The sequence below is a fragment of the Bombina bombina genome, chromosome 2 (genome assembly GCF_027579735.1).
Source record: "Bombina bombina isolate aBomBom1 chromosome 2, aBomBom1.pri, whole genome shotgun sequence".
NCBI classification, from domain to species: Eukaryota; Metazoa; Chordata; class Amphibia; order Anura; family Bombinatoridae; genus Bombina; species Bombina bombina.
Genome location: NC_069500.1, coordinates 769192809 through 769214870, shown reverse-complemented (window position 1 = coordinate 769214870; position 22062 = coordinate 769192809). Strand labels below are relative to the sequence as shown.

Here is a 22062-nt window from a genome sequence, read left to right as displayed (position 1 = left end):
TCCCCTTGGGGGTAGTTCCTTGAATTCTAGAAGATAACCCTGAGAGACTATTTCTAGTGCCCAGGGATCCGGAACATCTCTTGCCCAAGCCTGAGCAAAGAGAGAGAGTCTGCCCCCTACTAGATCTGGTCTCGGATCGGGGGCTACCCCTTCATGCTGTCTTGGTAGCAGCAGCAGGCTTCTTGGCCTGTTTACCCTTGTTCCAGCCTTGAATCGGTTTCTAAGCTGGTTTAGTCTGGGAAGCGTTACCCTCTTGTCTAGAGGCTGCAGAGTTGGAGGCCGGTCCGTTCCTGAAATTGCGAAAGGAACGAAAATTGCACTTATTCTTTGCCTTGAAAGGCCTATCTTGTGGGAGGGCATGGCCCTTTCCCCCCAGTGATGTCTGAAATAATTTCTTTCAATTCTGGCCCAAAAAGGGTCTTACCTTTGAAAGGGATATTAAGCAATTTTGTCTTGGAAGATACATCCGCCGACCAAGACTTTAGCCAGAGCGCTCTGCGCGCCACAATTGCAAACCCTGATTTTTTTGCCGCTAATCTCGCTAACTGCAAAGCGGCATCTAAAATAAAGGAATTAGCTAACTTAAGTGCGTGAATTCTGTCCATGACTTCCTCATACAGAGTTTCCCTACTGAGCGACTTTTCTAGTTCTTCGAACCAGAACCACGCCGCTGTAGTGACAGGAATAATACACGAAATAGGTTGAAGGAGGTAACCTTGCTGTACAAAAATCTTTTTAAGCAAACCCTCCAATTTTTTATCCATAGGATCTTTGAAAGCACAATTGTCCTCAATAGGAATGGTCGTGCGTTTGGCTAGTGTAGAAACTGCCCCCTCGACCTTAGGGACTGTCTGCCATAAGTCCTTTCTGGGGTCGACCATAGGAAATAATTTCTTAAATATAGGAGGGGGGACAAAAGGTATGCCGGGCTTCTCCCACTCCTTATTCACTATGTCCGCCACCCGCTTGGGTATCGGAAAAGCATCAGGGTGCACCGGGACCTCAAGGAACTTGTCCATCTTGCACAATTTTTCTGGGATGACCAGATTGTCACAATCATCCAGAGTAGATAGCACCTCCTTAAGTAATGCGCGGAGATGCTCTAATTTAAATTTAAATGTCACAACATCAGGTTCTGCCTGCTGAGAAATTCTTCCTGTATCAGAAATTTCCCCATCTGACAAAACCTCCCTCATTGCCACTTCAGATTGGTGTGAGGGTATGACAGAAAAAACAGAATTTATGCTTACCTGATAAATTACTTTCTCCAACGGTGTGTCCGGTCCACGGCGTCATCCTTACTTGTGGGATATTCTCTTCCCCAACAGGAAATGGCAAAGAGTCCCAGCAAAGCTGGCCATATAGTCCCTCCTAGGCTCCGCCCACCCCAGTCATTCAACCGACGGACAGGAGGAAATATATATAGGAGAAACCATATGGTATCGTGGTGACTGTAGTTAGAGAAAATAATTCATCAGACCTTATTAAAAAACCAGGGCGGGCCGTGGACCGGACACACCATTGGAGAAAGTAATTTATCAGGTAAGCATAAATTCTGTTTTCTCCAACATTGGTGTGTCCGGTCCATGGCGTCATCCTTAGTTGTGGGAACCAATACCAAAGCTTTAGGACACGGATAAAGGGAGGGAGAAAATCAGGTTACCTAAACGGAAGGCACCACAGCTTGCAAAACCTTTCTCCCAAAAATGGCCTCCGAAGAAGCAAAAGTATCAAATTTGTAAAATTTGGCAAAAGTGTGCAGTGAAGACCAAGTCGCTGCCTTACATATCTGGTCAACAGAAGCCTCGTTCTTGAAGGCCCATGTGGAAGCCACAGCCCTAGTGGAGTGAGCTGTGATTCTTTCAGGAGGCTGCCGTCCGGCAGTCTGATAAGCCAATCGGATGATGCTTTTAAGCCAAAAGGAAAGAGGTAGAAGTCGCTTTTTGACCTCTCCTTTTACCAGAATAAACAACAAACAAGGAAGATGTTTGTCTGAAATCTTTTGTAGCCTCTAAATAGAATTTTAGAGCACGGACTACGTCCAAATTGTGTAACAAACGTTCCTTCTTTGAAACTGGATTCGGACATAAAGAAGGTACAACTATCTCCTGGTTAATATTTTTGTTAGAAACAACCTTAGGAAGAAAACCAGGCTTAGTACGCAAAACCACCTTATCTGCATGGAACACCAGATAGGGCGGAGAACACTGCAGAGCAGATAACTCTGAAACTCTGCTAGCAGAAGAAATTGCAACCAAAAACAAAACTTTCCAAGATAGTAACTTAATATCTATGGAATGTAAAGGTTCAAACGGAACCCCTTGAAGAACTGAAAGAACTAGATTTAGACTCCAGGGGGGAGTCAAAGGTCTGTAAACAGGCTTGATCCTAACCAGAGCCTGAACAAATGCTTGTACATCTGGCACAGCTGCCAGTCTTTTGTGTAGTAAGACAGATAAAGCAGAGATCTGTCCCTTTAGAGAACTTGCAGATAATCCATTCTCCAAACCTTCTTGTAGAAAGGAGAGAATCTTAGGAATTTTTATCTTATCCCATGGGAATCCTTTGGATTCACACCAACAGATATATTTTTTCCATATTTTATGGTAAATCTTTCTAGTTACCGGTTTTCTGGCCTGAACCAGAGTATCTATCACAGAATCTGAAAACCCACGCTTCGATAGAATCAAGCGTTCAATCTCCAAGCCGTCAGCTGGAGGGAGACCAGATTTGGATGTTCGAATGGACCCTGAACAAGAAGGTCCTGTCTCAAAGGTAGCTTCCATGGTGGAGCCGATGACATATTCACCAGGTCTGCATACCAAGTCCTGCGTGGCCACGCAGGAGCTATCAAGATCACCGAGGCCCTCTCCTGATTGATCCTGGCTACCAGCCTGGGAATGAGAGGAAACGGTGGAAATACATAAGCTAGGTTGAAGGTCCAAGGTGCTACTAGTGCATCTACTAGAGTCGCCTTGGGATCCCTGGATCTGGACCCGTAGCAAGGAACCTTGAAGTTCTGACGAGACGCCTTCAGATCCATGTCTGGAATGCCCCATAATTGAGTTATTTGGGCAAAGATCTCCAAATGGAGTTCACACTCCCCCGGATGGAATGTCTGACGACTCAGAAAATCCGCCTCCCAGTTTTCCACACCTGGGATGTGGATCGCAGACAGGTGGCAGGAGTGATCCTTCGCCCATTGAATTATTTTGGTCACTTCTTTCATCGCCAGGGAACTCCTTGTTCCCCCCTGATGATTGATGTACGCAACGGTCGTCATGTTGTCTGATTGGAACCTTATGAATCTGGCCTTTGCTAGTTGAGGCCAAGCCCTGAGAGCATTGAATATCGCTCTGAGTTCCAGAATGTTTATCGGGAGAAGAGACTCTTCCCGAGACCATAGACCCTGAGCTTTTAGGGATTCCCAGACCGCGCCCCAGCCCACTAGACTGGCGTCGGTCGTGACAATGACCCACTCTGGTCTGCGGAAGCTCATTCCCTGGGACAGATGGTCCAGGGTCAGCCACCAACGCAGTGAATCTCTGGTCTTCTGATCTACTTGAATCATTGGAGACAAGTCTGTATAGTCCCCATTCCACTGTTTGAGCATGCACAGTTGTAATGGTCTTAGATGAATTCGTGCAAAAGGAACTATGTCCATTGTTGCAACCATCAACCCTGCTACTTCCATGCACTGCGCTATGGAAGGCCGAGGAACAGAATGAAGCACTTGACAAGAGCTTAGAAGTTTTGATTTTCTGACCTCTGTCAGAAAAATCCTCATTTCTAAGGAATCTATTATTGTTCCCAAGAAGGGAACTCTTGTCGACGGAGAACTTTTTTCTATGTTCACCTTCCATCCGTGTGATCTGAGAAAGGCTAGAACTATGTCTGTATGAGCCTTTGCTTTTGACAGGGACGACGCTTGTATTAGAATGTCGTCCAAGTAAGGTACTACTGCAATGCCCCTCGGTCTTAGAACCGCTAGAAGGGACCCCAGCACCTTTGTGAAAATCCTTGGAGCAGTGGCTAACCCGAATGGGAGGGCCACAAACTGGTAATGCTTGTCCAGAAAAGCGAACCTTAGGAACTGATGATGTTCTTTGTGGATAGGAATATGTAGGTACGCATCCTTTAGATCCACGGTAGTCATAAATTGACTTTCCTGGATAGTGGGTAGAATCGTTCGAATGGTTTCCATCTTGAACGATGGTACCCTGAGAAATTTGTTTAGGATCTTCAAATCCAAAATTGGTCTGAAAGTTCCCTCTTTTTTGGGAACTACGAACAGATTGGAATAAAATCCCATTCCTTGTTCCTTTATTGGAACTGGGTGTATCACTCCCATCTTTAACAGGTCTTCTACACAAAGTAAGAATGCCTGTCTCTTTATTTGGTTTGAGGATAAGTGAGACATGTGGAACCTTCCCCTTGGGGGTAGTTCCTTGAATTCCAGGAGATAACCCTGAGAAACTATTTCTAGCGCCCAGGGATCCTGAACATCTCTTGCCCAAGCCTGAGCAAAGAGAGAGAGTCTGCCCCCCACTAGATCCGGTCCCGGATCGGGGGCTACTCCTTCATGCTGTTTTGTTAGCAGCGGCAGGCTTCTTGGCCTGCTTACCCTTGTTCCAGCCTTGCATCGGTTTCCAGGCTGGTTTGGGTTGTGAGGCATTACCCTCTTGCTTAGAGGATGCAGAATTAGAGGCCGGTCCGTTCCTGAAATTACGAAAGGGACGAAAATTAGACTTATTTTTAGCCTTGAAAGACCTATCTTGTGGAAGGGCGTGGCCCTTTCCCCCAGTGATGTCTGAAATAATCTCTTTCAATTCTGGTCCAAATAGAGTTTTACCTTTGAAAGGGATGTTAAGCAATTTTGTCTTGGATGACACATCCGCTGACCAAGACTTTAGCCAAAGCGCTCTGAATTTTTCGCCGCTAATCTAGCTAATTGCAAAGCGGCATCTAAAATAAAAGAGTTAGCCAATTTAAGTGCGTGAACTCTGTCCATAACCTCCTCATATGGAGTCTCTCTACTGAGCGACTTTTCTAGTTCCTCGAACCAGAAACACGCTGCTGTAGTGACAGGAACAATGCACGAAATTGGTTGTAGAAGGTAACCTTGCTGTACAAAAATCTTTTTAAGCAAACCCTCCAATTTTTTATCCATAGGATCTTTGAAAGCACAACTATCTTCGATAGGAATAGTAGTGCGTTTGTTTAGAGTAGAAACTGCCCCCTCGACCTTAGGGACTGTCTGCCATAAGTCCTTTCTGGGGTCGACCATAGGAAATAATTTCTTAAATATAGGGGGGGGGGGGGAACAAAAAGGTATGCCGGGCTTTTCCCACTCCTTATTTACTATGTCCGCCACCCGCTTGGGTACAGGAAAAACGTTGGGGTGCACCGGAACCTCTAGGAACTTGTCCATCTTGCATAATTTCTCTGTAATGACCAAGTTGTCACAATCATCCAGAGTAGATAACACCTCCTTAAGCAGTGCGCGGAGATGTTCTAATTTAAATGTCACAACATCAGGTTCAGCTTGTTGAGAAATCTTTCCTGAATCTGAGATTTCTCCATCTGACAAAACCTCCCTCATGGCCCCTTCAGATTGGTGTGAGGGTATGACAGAACAATTATCATCAGCGCCCTCCTGCTCTTCAGTGTTTAAAACAGAGCAATCGCGCTTTCTCTGATAAATAGGCATTTTGGATAAAATATTTGCTATGGAGTTATCCATTACAGCCGTTAATTGTTGCATGGTAATAAGCATTGGCGCACTAGATGTACTAGGGGCCTCCTGCATGGGCAAAACTGGTGTAGACACAGTAGGAGATGATGTAGTATCATGTTTACTCCCCTCATCTGAGGAATTATCTTGGGCAATTTCATTATCTGTGGCAGTAATGTCCTTACTTTGTTTGGACGCTATGGCACAATTATCACATAAATTTAAATGGGGAGACACATTGGCTTTCATACATATAGAACATAGCTTATCTGAAGGTACAGACATGTTAAACAGGCTTAAACTTGTCAACAAAGCACAAAAAACGTTTTAAAACAAAACCGTTACTGTCTCTTTAAATTTTAAACAGAAAACACTTTATTACTGAATATGTGAAAAAGTATGAAGGAATTGTTCAAAAATTACCAAAATTTCACCACAGTGTCTTAAAGCATTAATAGTATTGCACACCAAATTTCAGAGCTTTAACCCTTAAAATAACGGAACCGGAGCCGTTTATAAAATTTAACCCCTATACAGTCCCAGCTATAGTCTTTGCTGAGACCCAACCAAGCCCAGAGGGGAATACGATACCAATTGACGCCTTCTAGAAGCTTTTCCAGCAATTTTTAGATCCTCACACATGCATCTGCATGCCCTGCTCTCAAAAAACAACTGCGCAGTAATGGCGCGAAAATGAGGCTCAGTCTATAACTAGGAAGGCCCCCTGACTGGAAAAGGTGTCTAACACAGTGCCTGCCGTTTAATAAACGTTCCCAAAGTTTATAAATGCAAATTGTCAGCATAAATATGAATAAAATGCCCAAATAAAGCAATCGATTTAGCCCATAAGAATGTCTACCAGTTTTTTAGCCCATAATAAGCCCTTTATTCTGTTTGTTTGACTAAGAAAATGGCTTACCGGTCCCCATGAGGGGAAATGACAGCCTTCCAGCATTACATGGTCTTGTTAGAAATATGGCTAGTCATACCTTAAGCAGAAAAGTCTGCTAACTGTTTCCCCCAACTGAAGTTACTTCATCTCAACAGTCCTATGTGGAAACAGCAATCGATTTTAGTTACTGTCTGCTAAAATCATCTTCCTCTCACAAACAGAAATCTTCATCCTTTTCTGTTTCAGAGTAAATAGTACATACCAGCACTATTTTAAAATAACAAACACTTGATAGAAGAATAAAAACTACATTTAAACACCAAAAAACTCTTAACCATCTCCGTGGAGATGTTGCCTGTGCAACGGCAAAGAGAATGACTGGGGTGGGCGGAGCCTAGGAGGGACTATATGGCCAGCTTTGCTGGGACTCTTTGCCATTTCCTGTTGGGGAAGAGAATATCCCACAAGTAAGGATGACGCCGTGGACCGGACACACCAATGTTGGAGAAATTATCATCAGCGCCCTCCTGCTCTATAGTGTTTAAAACAGAGCAATCGCGCTCTCTCTGAAATGCTGGCATTTTGGATAAAATATTTGCTATGGAGTTATCCATTACTGCCGTCAATTGTTGCATAGTAACAAGCATTGGCGCGCTAGAAGTACTAGGGGTCTCCTGCGTGGGCAAAACTGGTGTAGACACAGAAGGAGATGATGTAGAACTATGTCTACTTCCTTCATCTGAGGAATCATCTTGGGCAACTTTACTATTTGTGACAGTACTGTCCTTACTTTGTTTGGACGCTATGGCACAATTATCACACATATTTGAAGGGGGAGTCACATTGGCTTCCATACATACAGAACATGATCTATCTAAAGGCACAGACATGTTAAACAGGCTTAAACTGGTTAATAAAGCACAAAAAACAGAATTTATGTTTACCTGATAAATTACTTTCTCCAACGGTGTGTCCGGTCCACGGCGTCATCCTTACTTGTGGGATATTCTCTTCCCCAACAGGAAATGGCAAAGAGCCCAGCAAAGCTGGTCACATGATCCCTCCTAGGCTCCGCCTTCCCCAGTCATTCGACCGACGTAAAGGAGGAATATTTGCATAGGAGAAATCATATGATACCGTGGTGACTGTAGTTAGAGAAAATAAATCATCAGACCTGATTAAAAAACCAGGGCGGGCCGTGGACCGGACACACCGTGTAATTTATCAGGTAAACATAAATTCTGTTTTCTCCAACATAGGTGTGTCCGGTCCACGGCGTCATCCTTACTTGTGGGAACCAATACCAAAGCTTTAGGACACGGATGATGGGAGGGAGCAAATCAGGTCACCTAGATGGAAGGCACCACGGCTTGTAAAACCTTTCTCCCAAAAATAGCCTCAGAAGAAGCAAAAGTATCAAATTTGTAAAATTTGGTAAAAGTGTGCAGTGAAGACCAAGTCGCTGCCTTACATATCTGATCAACAGAAGCCTCGTTCTTGAAGGCCCATGTGGAAGCCACAGCCCTAGTGGAATGAGCTGTGATTCTTTCAGGAGGCTGCCGTCCGGCAGTCTCATAAGCTAATCTGATGATGCTTTTAAGCCAAAAAGAGAGAGAGGTAGAAGTTGCTTTTTGACCTCTCCTTTTACCAGAATAAACAACAAACAAGGAAGATGTTTGTCTGAAATCCTTTGTAGCCTCTAAATAGAACTTTAGAGCACGAACTACATCCAAATTGTGCAACAAACGTTCCTTCTTTGAAACTGGATTCGGACACAAAGAAGGCACAAATATCTCCTGGTTAATATTTTTGTTAGAAACAACTTTCGGAAGAAAACCAGGTTTAGTACGCAAAACCACCTTATCTGCATGGAACACCAGATAAGGAGGAGAACACTGCAGAGCAGATAACTCTGAAACTCTTCTAGCAGAAGAAATTGCAACCAAAAACAAAACTTTCCAAGATAATAACTTGATATCTACGGAATGTAAGGGTTCAAACGGAACCCCTTGAAGAACTGAAAGAACTAAATTGAGACTCCAAGGAGGAGTCAAAGGTTTGTAGACAGGCTTGATTCTAACCAGAGCCTGAACAAAAGCCTGAACATCTGGCACAGCCGCCAGCTTCTTGTGAAGTAAAACAGATAAAGCAGAAATCTGTCCCTTCAAAGAACTTGCAGATAATCCTTTCTCCAAACCCTCTTGTAGAAAGGATAGAATCTTAGGAATTTTTACCCTGTTCCATGGGAATCCCTTTGATTCGCACCAACAGATATATTTTTTCCATATTTTATGGTAAATTTTTCTAGTTACAGGCTTTCTAGCCTGAATAAGAGTATCAATGACAGAATCTGAGAACCCACGCTTTGATAAAATCAAGCGTTCAATCTCCAAGCAGTCAGTTGGAGTGATGCCAGATTCGGATGTTCGAACGGACCTTGAACAAGAAGGTCCCGTCTCAACGGTAGCTTCCATGGTGGAGCCGATGACATATTCACCAGGTCTGCATACCAAGTTCTGCGTGGCCACGCAGGAGCTATCAAGATCACCGAAGCCCTCTCCTGATTGATCCTGGCTACCAGCCTGGGAATGAGAGGAAACGGTGGGAACACATAAGCTAGGTTGAAGGTCCAGGGCGCTACTAGTGCATCTACTAGAGTCGCCTTGGGATCCCTGGATCTGGACCCGTAGCAAGGAACCTTGAAGTTCTGACGAGACGCCATCAGATCCATGTCTGGAAAGCCCCATAATTGAGTTATTTGGGCAAAGATTTCCGGATGGAGTTCCCACTCCCCCGGATGAAATGTCTGACGACTCAGAAAATCCGCTTCCCAATTTTCCACTCCTGGGATGTGGATTGCAGACAAGTGGCAGGAGTGAAGCTCCGCCCATTGAATTACTTTGGTCACTTCTTCCATCGCCAGGGAACTCCTTGTTCCCCCCTGATGGTTGATATATGCAACAGTCGTCATGTTGTCTGATTGAAACCTTATGAATTTGGCCTTTGCTAGTTGAGGCCATGCCTTGAGAGCATTGAATATCGCTCTCAGTTCCAGAATGTTTATCGGGAGAAGAGATTCTTCCCGAGACCATAGACCCTGAGCTTTCAGGTGTTTCCAGACCGCGCCCCAGCCCACCAGGCTGGCGTCGGTCGTTACAATGACCCACTCTGGTCTTCTGAAGCTCATCCCTTGGGACAGGTTGTCCAGGGTCAGCCACCAACGGAGTGAATCTCTGGTCCTCTGATCTACTTGGATCGTCGGGGACAAATCTGTATAATCCCCATTCCACTGTCTGAGCATGCACAGTTGTAATGGTCTTAGATGAATTTGCGCAAAAGGAACTATGTCCATTGCCGCAACCATCAAACCTATTACTTCCATGCACTGCGCTATGGAAGGAAGAAGAACAGAATGAAGTACTTGACAAGAGCTTAGAAGTTTTGATTTTCTGGCTTCTGTCAGAAAAATCTTCATTTCCAAGGAGTCTATTATTGTTCCCAAGAAGGGAACTCTTGTTGACAGGAATAGAGAACTTTTTTCTACGTTCACTTTCCACCCGTGAGATCTGAGAAAGGCTAGGACAATGTCCGTATGAGCCTTTGCTTGAGGTAGAGACAACGCTTGAATCAGTATGTCGTCCAAGTAGGGTACTACTGCAATGCCCCTTGGCCTTAGCACCGCTAGAAGGGACCCTAGTACCTTTGTGAAAATTCTTGGAGCAGTGGCTAGTCCGAATGGAAGTGCCACAAACTGGTAATGCTTGTCCAGAAAGGCGAATCTTAGGAACCGATGATGTTCCTTGTGGATAGGAATATGTAGATACGCATCCTTTAAATCCACCGTGGTCATGAATTGACCTTCCTGGATGGTAGGAAGAATTGTCCGAATGGTTTCCATCTTGAACGATGGGACCTTGAGAAATTTGTTTAGGATCTTGAGATCCAAAATTGGCCTGAATGTTCCCTCTTTTTTGGGAACTATGAACAGATTGGAGTAAAACCCCATCCCTTGTTCTCCTAATGGAACAGGATGAATCACTCCCATCTTTAACAGGTCTTCTACACAATGTAAGAATGCCTGTCTTTTTACTTGGTCTGAAGACAATTGAGACCTGTGGAACCTTCCCCTTGGGGGTAGTTCCTTGAATTCCAGGAGATAACCTTGAGAAACTATTTCTAGCGCCCAAGGATCCTGAACACCTCTTGCCCAAGTCTGAGCGAAGAGAGAGAGTCTGCCCCCCACCAGATCCGGTCCCGGATCGGGGGCCAGCATCTCATGCTGTCTTGGTAGCGGTAGCGGGCTTCTTGGCCTGCTTACCTTTGTTCCAGCCTTGCATCGGTCTCCAGGCTGGCTTGGTTTGAGAAGAATTACCCTCTTTCTTAGAGGATGTAGAATTTGAGGCTGGTCCGTTTCTGCGAAAGGGACGAAAATTTGTTTTATTTTTAGCCTTAAAAGACCTATCCTGAGGAAGGGCGTGGCCCTTTCCCCCAGTGATGTCTGAAATAATCTCTTTCAAGTCAGGGCCAAACAGCGTTTTCCCCTTGAAAGGGATGTTAAGCAATCTGTTTTTGGAGGACACATCCGCTGACCAAGACTTCAGCCAAAGCGCTCTGCGCGCCACAATAGCAAAACCTGAATTTTTCGCCGCTAATCTAGCTTATTGCAAAGTGGCGTCTAAGGTAAAAGAGTTAGCCAACTTAAGTGCTTGAACTCTGTCCATAACCTCCTCATAAGAGGATGCTTGATTGAGCGACTTTTCTAGTTCCTCGAACCAGAAACCCGCTGCTGTAGTGACAGGAACAATGCATGAAATTGGTTGTAGAAGGTAACCTTGCTGAACAAACATCTTTTTAAGCAAACCCTCTAATTTTTTATCCATAGGATCTTTGAAAGCACAACTATCTTCTATAGGGATAGTGGTGCGTTTGTTTAGAGTAGAAACCGCCCCCTCGACCTTGGGGACTGTCTGCCATAAGTCCTTCCTGGGGTCGACCATAGGAAATAATTTCTTAAATATAGGGGGAGGGACAAAAGGTATGCCGGGCCTTTCCCATTCTTTATTTACAATGTCCGCCACCCGCTTGGGTATAGGAAAAGCTTCGGGGGGCACCGGGACCTCTAGGAACCTGTCCATCTTACATAATTTCTCTGGAATGAACAAATTGTCACAATCATCCAGAGTAGATAACACCTCCTTAAGCAGAGCGCGGAGATGTTCCAATTTAAATTTAAATGTAATAACGTCAGGTTCAGCTTGTTGAGAAATTTTTCCTGAATCTGAAATTTCTCCCTCAGACAAAACCTCCCTAGCCCCTTCAGACTGGTGTAAGGGCATGTCAGAACCATTATCATCAGCGTCCTCATGCTCTTCAGTATCTAAAACAGAGCAGTCGCGCTTTCGCTGATAAGTGGGCATTTTGGCTAAAATGTTTTTAATAGAATTATCCATTACAGCCGTTAATTGTTGCATAGTAAGGAGGATTGGCGCACTAGATGCACTAGGGGCCTCCTGAGTGGGCAAGACTGGTGTAGACATAGAAGGGGATGATGCAGTACCATGCTTACTCCCCTCACTTAAGGAATCATTTTGGGCAACATTATTATCAGTGGCATCATTGTCCCTACTTTGTTTGTCACATTCATCACATATATTTAAATGGATAGGAACCTTGGCTTCCGAACATACAGAACATCGTCTATCTGATAGTTCAGACATGTTAATAGGCATAAACTTGATAACAAAGCACAAAAAACGTTTTAAAATAAAACCGTTACTGTCTCTTTAAATTTTAAACTGAACACACTTTTTTACTGAATATACGCAAAAGTATGAAGGAAATGTTCAAAATTCACCAAAATTTCACCACAGTGTCATAAAGCCTTAAAAGTATTGCACACCAAATTTGAAAGCTTTAACTCTTAAAATAACGGAACCGGAGCCGTTTTTACATTTAACCCCTATACAGTCCCTGGTATCTGCTTTGATGAGACCCAACCAAGCCCAGAGGGGAATACGATACCAAATGACACCTTCAATAAGCTTTTTCAGTGGATCTGAGCTCCTCACACATGCATCTGCATGCCTTGCTTCTCAAAAACAACTGCGCATTAGTGGCGCGAAAATGAGGCTCTGCCTATGACTAGAAAAGGCCCCCAGTGAAAAAGGTGTCCAATACAGTGCCTGTCCGTTTTTTTAACAAAATTGCCAAGATTAAAATAACTCTCCAAAGTTATAAACCATTAAAAATGCTTATATAGTAATCGTTTTGGCCCAGAAAAATGTCTACCAGTCTTTAAAGCCCTTGTGAAGCCCTTTTATTCTTATATTGAAAATTAAGAAAATGGCTTACCGGATCCCATAGGGAAAATGACAACTTCCAGCATTACCAAGTCTTGTTAGAAATGTGTCATACCTCAAGCAGCCAAAGTCTGCTCACTGTTTCCCCCAACTGAAGTTAATTCCTCTCAACAGTCCTGTGTGGAAACAGCCATCGATTTTAGTAACGGTTGCTAAAATCATTTTCCTCTTACAAACAGAAATCTTCATCTCTTTTCTGTTTCAGAGTAAATAGTACATACCAGCACTATTTTAAAATAACAAACTCTTGATTGAAGAATAAAAACTACATTTAAACACCAAAAAACTCTGAGCCATCTCCGTGGAGATGTTGCCTGTGCAACGGCAAAGAGAATGACTGGGGAAGGCGGAGCCTAGGAGGGATCATGTGACCAGCTTTGCTGGGCTCTTTGCCATTTCCTGTTGGGGAAGAGAATATCCCACAAGTAAGGATGACGCCGTGGACCGGACACACCTATGTTGGAGAAACCGTTTTAAAACAAAACCGTTACTGTCTCTTTAAAACTTAAACAGGGTACACTTTATTACTGAATATGTGAAAAACTATGAAGGAATTATCCAATCTTTACCAAATTTTCACCACAGTGTCTTAATGCATTCAAAGTATTGCACCCCAAATTTCAAGCTGTTAACCCTTAAAATGTGGAAACCGGAGCCGTTTACAATTTTAACCCCCTTACAGTCCCAGCCCCAGCCTTTGCTGCGACTTCACCAATCCCAGGGGGGTATACGATACCAAATGAAGCCTTCTAGGAACTTTTTCAGTGAATTCCAGACCCTCACACATGCAGCTGCATGTACTGTTATCAAAAGTAACTGTGCAGTAATGGCGTGAAAAACAGAATTTATGTTTACCTGATAAATTACTTTCTCCAACGGTGTGTCCGGTCCACGGCGTCATCCTTACTTGTGGGATATTCTCTTCCCCAACAGGAAATGGCAAAGAGCCCAGCAAAGCTGGTCACATGATCCCTCCTAGGCTCCGCCTTCCCCAGTCATTCGACCGACGTAAAGGAGGAATATTTGCATAGGAGAAACCATATGATACCGTGGTGACTGTAGTTAAAGAAAATAAATTATCAGACCTGATTAAAAAACCAGGGCGGGCCGTGGACCGGACACACCGTTGGAGAAAGTAATTTATCAGGTAAACATAATTCTGTTTTCTCCAACATAGGTGTGTCCGGTCCACGGCGTCATCCTTACTTGTGGGAACCAATACCAAAGCTTTAGGACACGGATGAAGGGAGGGAGCAAATCAGGTCACCTAAATGGAAGGCACCACGGCTTGCAAAACCTTTCTCCCAAAAATAGCCTCAGAAGAAGCAAAAGTATCAAACTTGTAAAATTTGGTAAAAGTGTGAAGTGAAGACCAAGTCGCTGCCTTACATATCTGATCAACAGAAGCCTCGTTCTTGAAGGCCCATGTGGAAGCCACAGCCCTAGTGGAATGAGCTGTGATTCTTTCAGGAGGCTGCCGTCCGGCAGTCTCATAAGCCAATCTGATGATGCTTTTAATCCAAAAAGAGAGAGAGGTAGAAGTTGCTTTTTGACCTCTCCTTTTACCAGAATAAACAACAAACAAGGAAGATGTTTGTCTAAAATCCTTTGTAGCATCTAAATAGAATTTTAGAGCGCGAACAACATCCAAATTGTGCAACAAACGTTCCTTCTTTGAAACTGGATTCGGACACAAAGAAGGCACGACTATCTCCTGGTTAATGTTTTTGTTAGAAACAACTTTCGGAAGAAAACCAGGTTTAGTACGTAAAACCACCTTATCTGCATGGAACACCAGATAAGGAGGAGAACACTGCAGAGCAGATAATTCTGAAACTCTTCTAGCAGAAGAAATTGCAACCAAAAACAAAACTTTCCAAGATAATAACTTAATATCAACGGAATGTAAGGGTTCAAACGGAACCCCCTGAAGAACTGAAAGAACTAAATTGAGACTCCAAGGAGGAGTCAAAGGTTTGTAAACAGGCTTGATTCTAACCAGAGCCTGAACAAAGGCTTGAACATCTGGCACAGCTGCCAGCTTTTTGTGAAGTAACACAGACAAGGCAGAAATCTGTCCCTTCAAGGAACTTGCAGATAATCCTTTCTCCAATCCTTCTTGAAGAAAGGATAGAATCTTAGGAATTTTTACCTTGTCCCAAGGGAATCCTTTAGATTCACACCAACAAATATATTTTTTCCATATTTTGTGGTAAATTTTTCTAGTTACAGGCTTTCTGGCCTGAACAAGAGTATCAATAACAGAATCTGAGAACCCTCGCTTTGATAAGATCAAGCGTTCAATCTCCAAGCAGTCAGTTGGAGTGAGACCAGATTCGGATGTTCGAACGGACCTTGAACAAGAAGGTCTCGTCTCAAAGGTAGCTTCCATGGTGGAGCCGATGACATATTCACCAGGTCTGCATACCAAGTCCTGCGTGGCCACGCAGGAGCTATCAAGATCACCGATACCCTCTCCTGATTGATCCTGGCGACCAGCCTGGGGATGAGAGGAAACGGCGGGAATACATAAGCTAGTTTGAAGGTCCAAGGTGCTACTAGTGCATCTACTAGAGTCGCCTTGGGATCCCTGGATCTGGACCCATAGCAATTTTACAAAATTCCCAAGATTAAAATAATTCCTCAAGGCTATGGAGTATAAAATATGTTATATATAAATCGATTTAGCCCAGAAAATGTCTACAGTCTTAAAAAGCCCTTGTGAAGCCCTTATTTACTGTCTGTAATAAAAATGGCTTACCGGATCCCATAGGGAAAATGACAGCTTCCAGCATTACATCGTCTTGTTAGAATGTGTCATACCTCAAGCAGCAAAAGTCTGCTCACTGTTTCCCCAACTGAAGTTAATTCCTCTCAACAGTCCTGTGTGGAACAGCCATCGATTTTAGTAACGGTTGCTAAAATCATTTTCCTCTTACAAACAGAAATCTTTATCTCTTTTCTGTTTCAGAGTAAATAGTACATACCAGCACTATTTTAAAATAACAAACTCTTGATTGAATAATAAAAACTACAGTTAAACACTAAAAAACTCTAAGCCATCTCCGTGGAGATGTTGCCTGTACAACGGCAAAGAGAATGACTGGGGAAGGCGGAGCCTAGGAGGGATCATGTGACCAGCTTTGCTGGGCTCTTTGCCATTTCCTGTTGGGGAAGAGAATATCCCACAAGTAAGGATGACGCCGTGGACCGGACACACCTATGTTGGAGAAATGAGGCTCTGCCTACTACAGAGCAAGGCCGTTCCCTGACTGGGAAGGTGTCTTAACAAGTGCCTGGCGCAAAAAACGTTCCCCAAAGTTATACAAGTGTGAAATTCAACTTCAAACTGCATATAATACCTAAATAAAGCAATCGATTTAGCCCATAAAAGTGTCTACCAGTTTATAGCCCATAATAAGCCCTTTATTCTGTTTGAGACTAAGAAAATGGCTTACCGATCCCCATGAGGGAAAAATGACAGCCTTCCAGCATTACACAGTCTTGTTAGAAAAATGGCTAGTCATACCTTGAGCAGAAAAGTCTGCAAACTGTTCCCCCCAACTGAAGTTCTCTCAGCTCAACAGTCCTGTGTGGGAACAGCAATCGATTTTAGTTACTGCTGCTAAAATCATACTCCTCTTATAAACAGAACTCTTCATCTCTTTCTGTTTCAGAGTAAATAGTACATACCAGCACTATTTTAAAATAACAAACTCTTGATAGAAGAATAAAAAACTACAACTAAACACCACATACTCTTCACCATCTCCGTGGAGATGCTACTTGTTCAGAGCGGCAAAGAGAATGACTGGGGGGGCGGAGCCTGGGAGGGACTATATGGACAGCTTTTGCTGTGCTCTTTGCCATTTCCTGTTGGGGAGGAGAATATTCCCACAAGTTATGGATGACGCCGTGGACCGGACACACCAATGTTGGAGAAATGAATATGCACACATCATACACTAGTGGGAGCTGCTGCTGCCGATTGGTGCCTGCACATGTTTGTCTCTTGTAATTGGAAAACTAGATGTGTGCAGCTAGCTGCCAGTAGTGCAATGCTGTCCCTTCAGCAATGGATAACAAGAGAATGAAGCAAATTTGATAATAGAAGTAAATTGCAAATTTGTTTAACATTGTATGTTCTATCTGAATCATAAAAGAAAAGTTAGTAGTTTACTATCACTTTAAGTAGGCAACCCAAGGTATTGATCTATGCCCAATTTGGTATATTTCATGCCACCATTTCACCTCTAAATGTGATCGAATAAAATAAAAATAAAAAAAGTTACTTTTTTTTTAAAAAAACAAACAAACCAATTTTGGGTTTACAAATGGCTGTAAAAGTTTCTCTGGGATCCCCTTTGTTCAGAAATAACAGACATATATGGTATCACCATTGCTTTTTGGTAATTAGAAGGCCACTAATTGCAGATGCGCACCACACTTCTATTATTCCCCGCAGTGAAGGGGTTAATTAGGTAGCTTAAAATGTTAATTTTAGTCAGAAATAATTAGATTTATAAGAGGCAATAAAGCGGCCAGAATTGCTGCACACATACTCAAACAGCATAAACACTTAGGAGGCATAGGTGTGCCCAATTTGGTGGACTATTATCAAGCAGCCAGATTAGCACAGACTACATTAATAGTTAAGGGCTGCAGAGGTCTTACATGGCCTGGTATCGAAGCAGACATAGGAGGCTATAGTAACCCAATAGACATTATATGGAACCTCAATACGCAAACACAGAAGTCACAGCAAAAACTGAAGATCACAGAGGAAACTAAGCAGCTATGGCATCAATTGACTAAAACACTGAAACTCATTCCACAGCAATCCACGACAATACCACTTAGAGCACTGATACACATAGATTTTCAGAGACAAGTAGCCAAATGGGAGAATAAGGGACTCTACAGAGTAGCGGACGTCTTAGATAAAGGAAAAGTGATGACATATACACAGATAAAAGAAAAAATACACCCAGTCACTTTACCATGGTTTTTATATCTCCAGGTATCCAGTGCAATCAATAAATATAGGCAAGGCCATATACCCGCTACACTCACTACCCTAGAACAGCTTACAAAATCATCAGATAGGGGAAAAAAAGTAATATCGCGGCTATATTTAGCGCTGCAGGAAGCCAAAAACAAAACAAAACCGAAGTTACATGAGAACTGGGAAATAGACTTAGAAGCTCGGTACGAGAAAGAGGAATGGCGGAATATTTATGCTAGTATCAGTAAGGGATTAATAGGAGCAGACCTCATAGAGAACGCACTTAAGACTTCATATCGATGGTATCTCACACCTTTGAAATCGTCACATTACACTCCTCAGGATAGCAGATCATGTTACAGGGGATGTTCAGAGATTGGATCCTATATCCATATGTGGTGGGATTGTCCAAAAATAAAACCTACATGGCATAAACTTGAAAACCTCCTCATAAAAATGTTAGGAGATACATTTAAGCTAACAGCATCACAGGCTTTACTACATGTTCCACAGGAATCGTTAAATTCGGCGGTTAATACACTGATCAACATTTTATGTACAGCCACAAGACTCTGTATAGCCAGGTACTGGAAGGTAGGAGCGCCTGGATGGTCAGAAGTAATAGATAAAATAGAAGGCATTTATGCAATGTCTGAGTCAGCAGCATGGATACAGAGCAAGATGGGGCACTTTCAGAATATTTGGGTACATTGGATAATGAATAAACACGGAGCTCGTAGGATCACTGATCTGGGTCAGGAGGGAACACAGAATGCTTAAGGGAATAAAAGCTTAGGGCCATAATACTCCTCATCCATCAGAAAAACAGTTAGTGTGAGAGAATAACCAGTGGTAACAAATACCGAAATCAAAAAGGAAAAATGTAGATAATAAAGTAAGAGACATTATTGACTGCTCAACGGGAAGAATTAATGTTTTAATTTTGTTAAACATTTGGTTTGTTGTTAAAGTTAGAGGGGAGGGGGGGAGGGGAGGGGATAGTTATACAAAAATAAAGGATGTTTACACCGTAAAGCATAGATTGACCATTGTTAAACTCTAAAATGCTATTGTCATGATTGATATGTTGTGATACGTACCAATAAAAAATATTTCAACCTAAAATGTTAATTTTAGCTTTAGTGTAGATATTACCCTCCCACCTGATACCTCCCAAATAGCTCTCCCCAGTCCTTCCCCCCCCCCCCCACACACACACACACACTGGTCACCCCCATCTTAGGTACTAGAAGACAGTCTACCAGTATGAAAATTTAAGACTTTTTTTTTTTCTTTTTAAATAAAATATATATTTTATGTTTATATTTTCTGCAGTGTAGTATCCCCCCCTTTACCCCCAACCTCCCGGATCCCAGCCAAACAGTTCTCTAAACTGTCTGCCAGTACCTATAAACTGCTTTTTTAATTATTATTTTTTGTAGTGTTCCCCCCTCCCGCGACCATTAGTTTGGGCCCCCACACCCCTTTTTCTGTAGTGTCGCTGCCCCATCCCTCACTGTCCCTTTATTTTTTTTCTGTAGCGTAGGGCCCACACCTCTCGCCGGCACTAGTAACGATCGTTACAGACAATGACAAATACAGTCTTAACGATCAGGCATCTGCCCTCATATGGAACCAGAGCATCGATCGAGCTGCAGTTCCATATGTGGCAGATGCCTAGAGCTTCAAGAACTCCAGCTCTTGGCTGTAATCAAACAGCCGAGACTGCTGGAGCTTCCTGAAGCTAAGACGTGTATATACACGACTTGCAGTGCGATAGGCAAAGTACTGAAAGATGTATATATACACGTTTTATTTGGTAAAGGGGTTAATTTACTCCACTATATATACTTATGTCACTTTTTAACTCTTTAAATGGATATTAAAAAGTATGAGATTGTAATAAAAATGTTTAGTTAATGTGTAGTTAAAAAAAAAACTTTGCAATATACTTTCAATATTTATTTTGCCCACATTTTCCTTTCATTTAACTCTGAAAATTGTTGGTTTTCTAAATTCCATTGGTTTTCTATAAAGTAATATATGTCGCCATGTTTGAATGCAAGGATTCAAACAGATTTTAAAGGATTACAAACACTCGAGAAACGAATGATAACTGTTCCATACTTAGATTTTTTTTTTAATCTGGGGTCTGCAGATACTATCAAGTGCAATTGGTAATGATCTCTCGCTATGGTAATGTATTGCTAATTTGTGAAATAAACTTACATTTCCTTTGGCGTGACAGCCATCCGTGCTCGCACAAGGTCCAGGGGATAGGTAATCATTGTGGCCGTTGTACCGGCAAGCGAACCCGCAACAAGACGAGGAATCGGCGTCAGAGCACTGCAGGAGAGACAGACAAGTGAATGTTACAAGCATACAGCTCCAGTACTTACTGAATGAATGTTTAATGCTTTATTTGAATAGTGTGTGTTCAGAAAAATACAGGCTTTAATGGCTCTTTTCATGCTTGATTTGTGAGAGCTTACTTTTGATCTATCAAGTTATGTCTGGGTTTTCTATTTTCTACAAATATTAAATTAAAATAAAAAATGCATAAGGATTTTGTTCTCTCTCAGAAGAGCAGGAAGCCAGAGTGATTCAGTTATATGAAAGCTTGCCTGGAAATGTGTATGGAAACTTTGTTTTTCCAGGTGAGCAATAGAAGAATAAAAAGGGACCCTAAAGTCAAAATGAAACTTACGCTAAACTTACACAAATAGTACTTAAAAGGATAGTAAAGTCCAAATTAAACTTTCCTGATTCAGATAGGGCATGTAATTTTAAACAACTTTCTAATTTACTTTTATTATCAAATTTGCTTTGTTCTCTTGTGATTTTTAGTTGAAAGCTAAACCTAGGTAGGATCATATACTAATTTCTAAGCCCTTGAGGGCCGCCTCTTTGATGAATGCATTTGACAGTTTTTCACAGCTAGAGGGAGTTAGTTCTTGTATTGCATATAGACAACACTGTGCTCATGCACGTGAAGTTATTTAAGAGTCAGCACTAATTGTCTGAAATGCAGGTCTGTCAAAAGATCTGAGATAAGGAGGCAGTCAGCAGAAGCTTAGATACAAGGTGATTAAAGAGGTAAAAAACAGAATTTATGCTTTCCTTGATAAATTACTTTCTCCAACGGTGTGTCCGGTCCACAGCGTCATCCATTACTTGTGGGATATTCTCCTCCCCTACAGGGAAAGGCAAGGAGAGCACACAGCAAGAGCTGTCCATATAGTCCCTCCCAGGCTCCGCCCCCCCCCAGTCATTCGACCGACGGTTAGGAGAAAAAAAGGAGAAACAATAGGGTGCCGTGGTGACTGTAGTGTATAGAGAAAGAAATTTTTCAAACCTGATTAAAAAACCAGGGCGGGCCGTGGACCGGACACACCGTTGGAGAAAGTAATTTATCAGGTAAGCATAAATTCTGTTTTCTCCAACATTGGTGTGTCCGGTCCACGGCGTCATCCATTACTTGTGGGAACCAATACCAAAGCTTTAGGACACGGATGAAGGGAGGGAGCAAATCAGGTTACCTAAACAGAAGGCACCACGGCTTGCAAAACCTTTCTCCCAAAAATAGCCTCCGAAGAAGCAAAAGTATCAAATTTGTAGAATTTGGCAAAAGTGTGCAGAGAAGACCAAGTCGCTGCCTTACATATCTGATCAACAGAAGCCTCGTTCTTGAAGGCCCATGTGGAAGCCACAGCCCTAGTAGAGTGAGCTGTGATTCGTTCAGGAGGCTGCCGTCCGGCAGTCTCCTAAGCCAATCGGATAATGCTTTTCAGCCAGAAAGAAAGAGGTAGCAGTAGCTTTTTGTCCTCTCCTCTTACCAGAATAAACGACAAACAAAGAAGAAGTTTGTCTGAAATCCTTTGTTGCTTCTAAATAGAACTTTAAAGCACGGACTACATCTAAATTGTGTAACAAACGTTCCTTCTTTGAAAACTGGATTCGGACACAAAGAAGGGACAACTATTTCCTGGTTAATATTCTTGTTGGAAACAACTTTTGGAAGAAAACCAGGCTTGGTACGCAAAACAACCTTATCTGAATGGAACACCAGATA

The 22062-nt window shown here is 42.7% G+C and overlaps 1 protein-coding gene across 1 annotated transcript in view; it reads right to left on the bottom strand.

The window, feature by feature from the left end:
* The window catches only part of SLC25A42 (solute carrier family 25 member 42), a 428471-nt gene that overhangs the window by 58890 nt on the left and 347519 nt on the right, over positions 1–22062 (bottom strand). The window contains exon 6 of the mRNA XM_053702913.1: positions 20220–20336. Within this exon, the coding sequence (XP_053558888.1) occupies positions 20220–20336 (117 nt within the window). The remainder of the gene's footprint in view (positions 1–20219; positions 20337–22062) is intronic.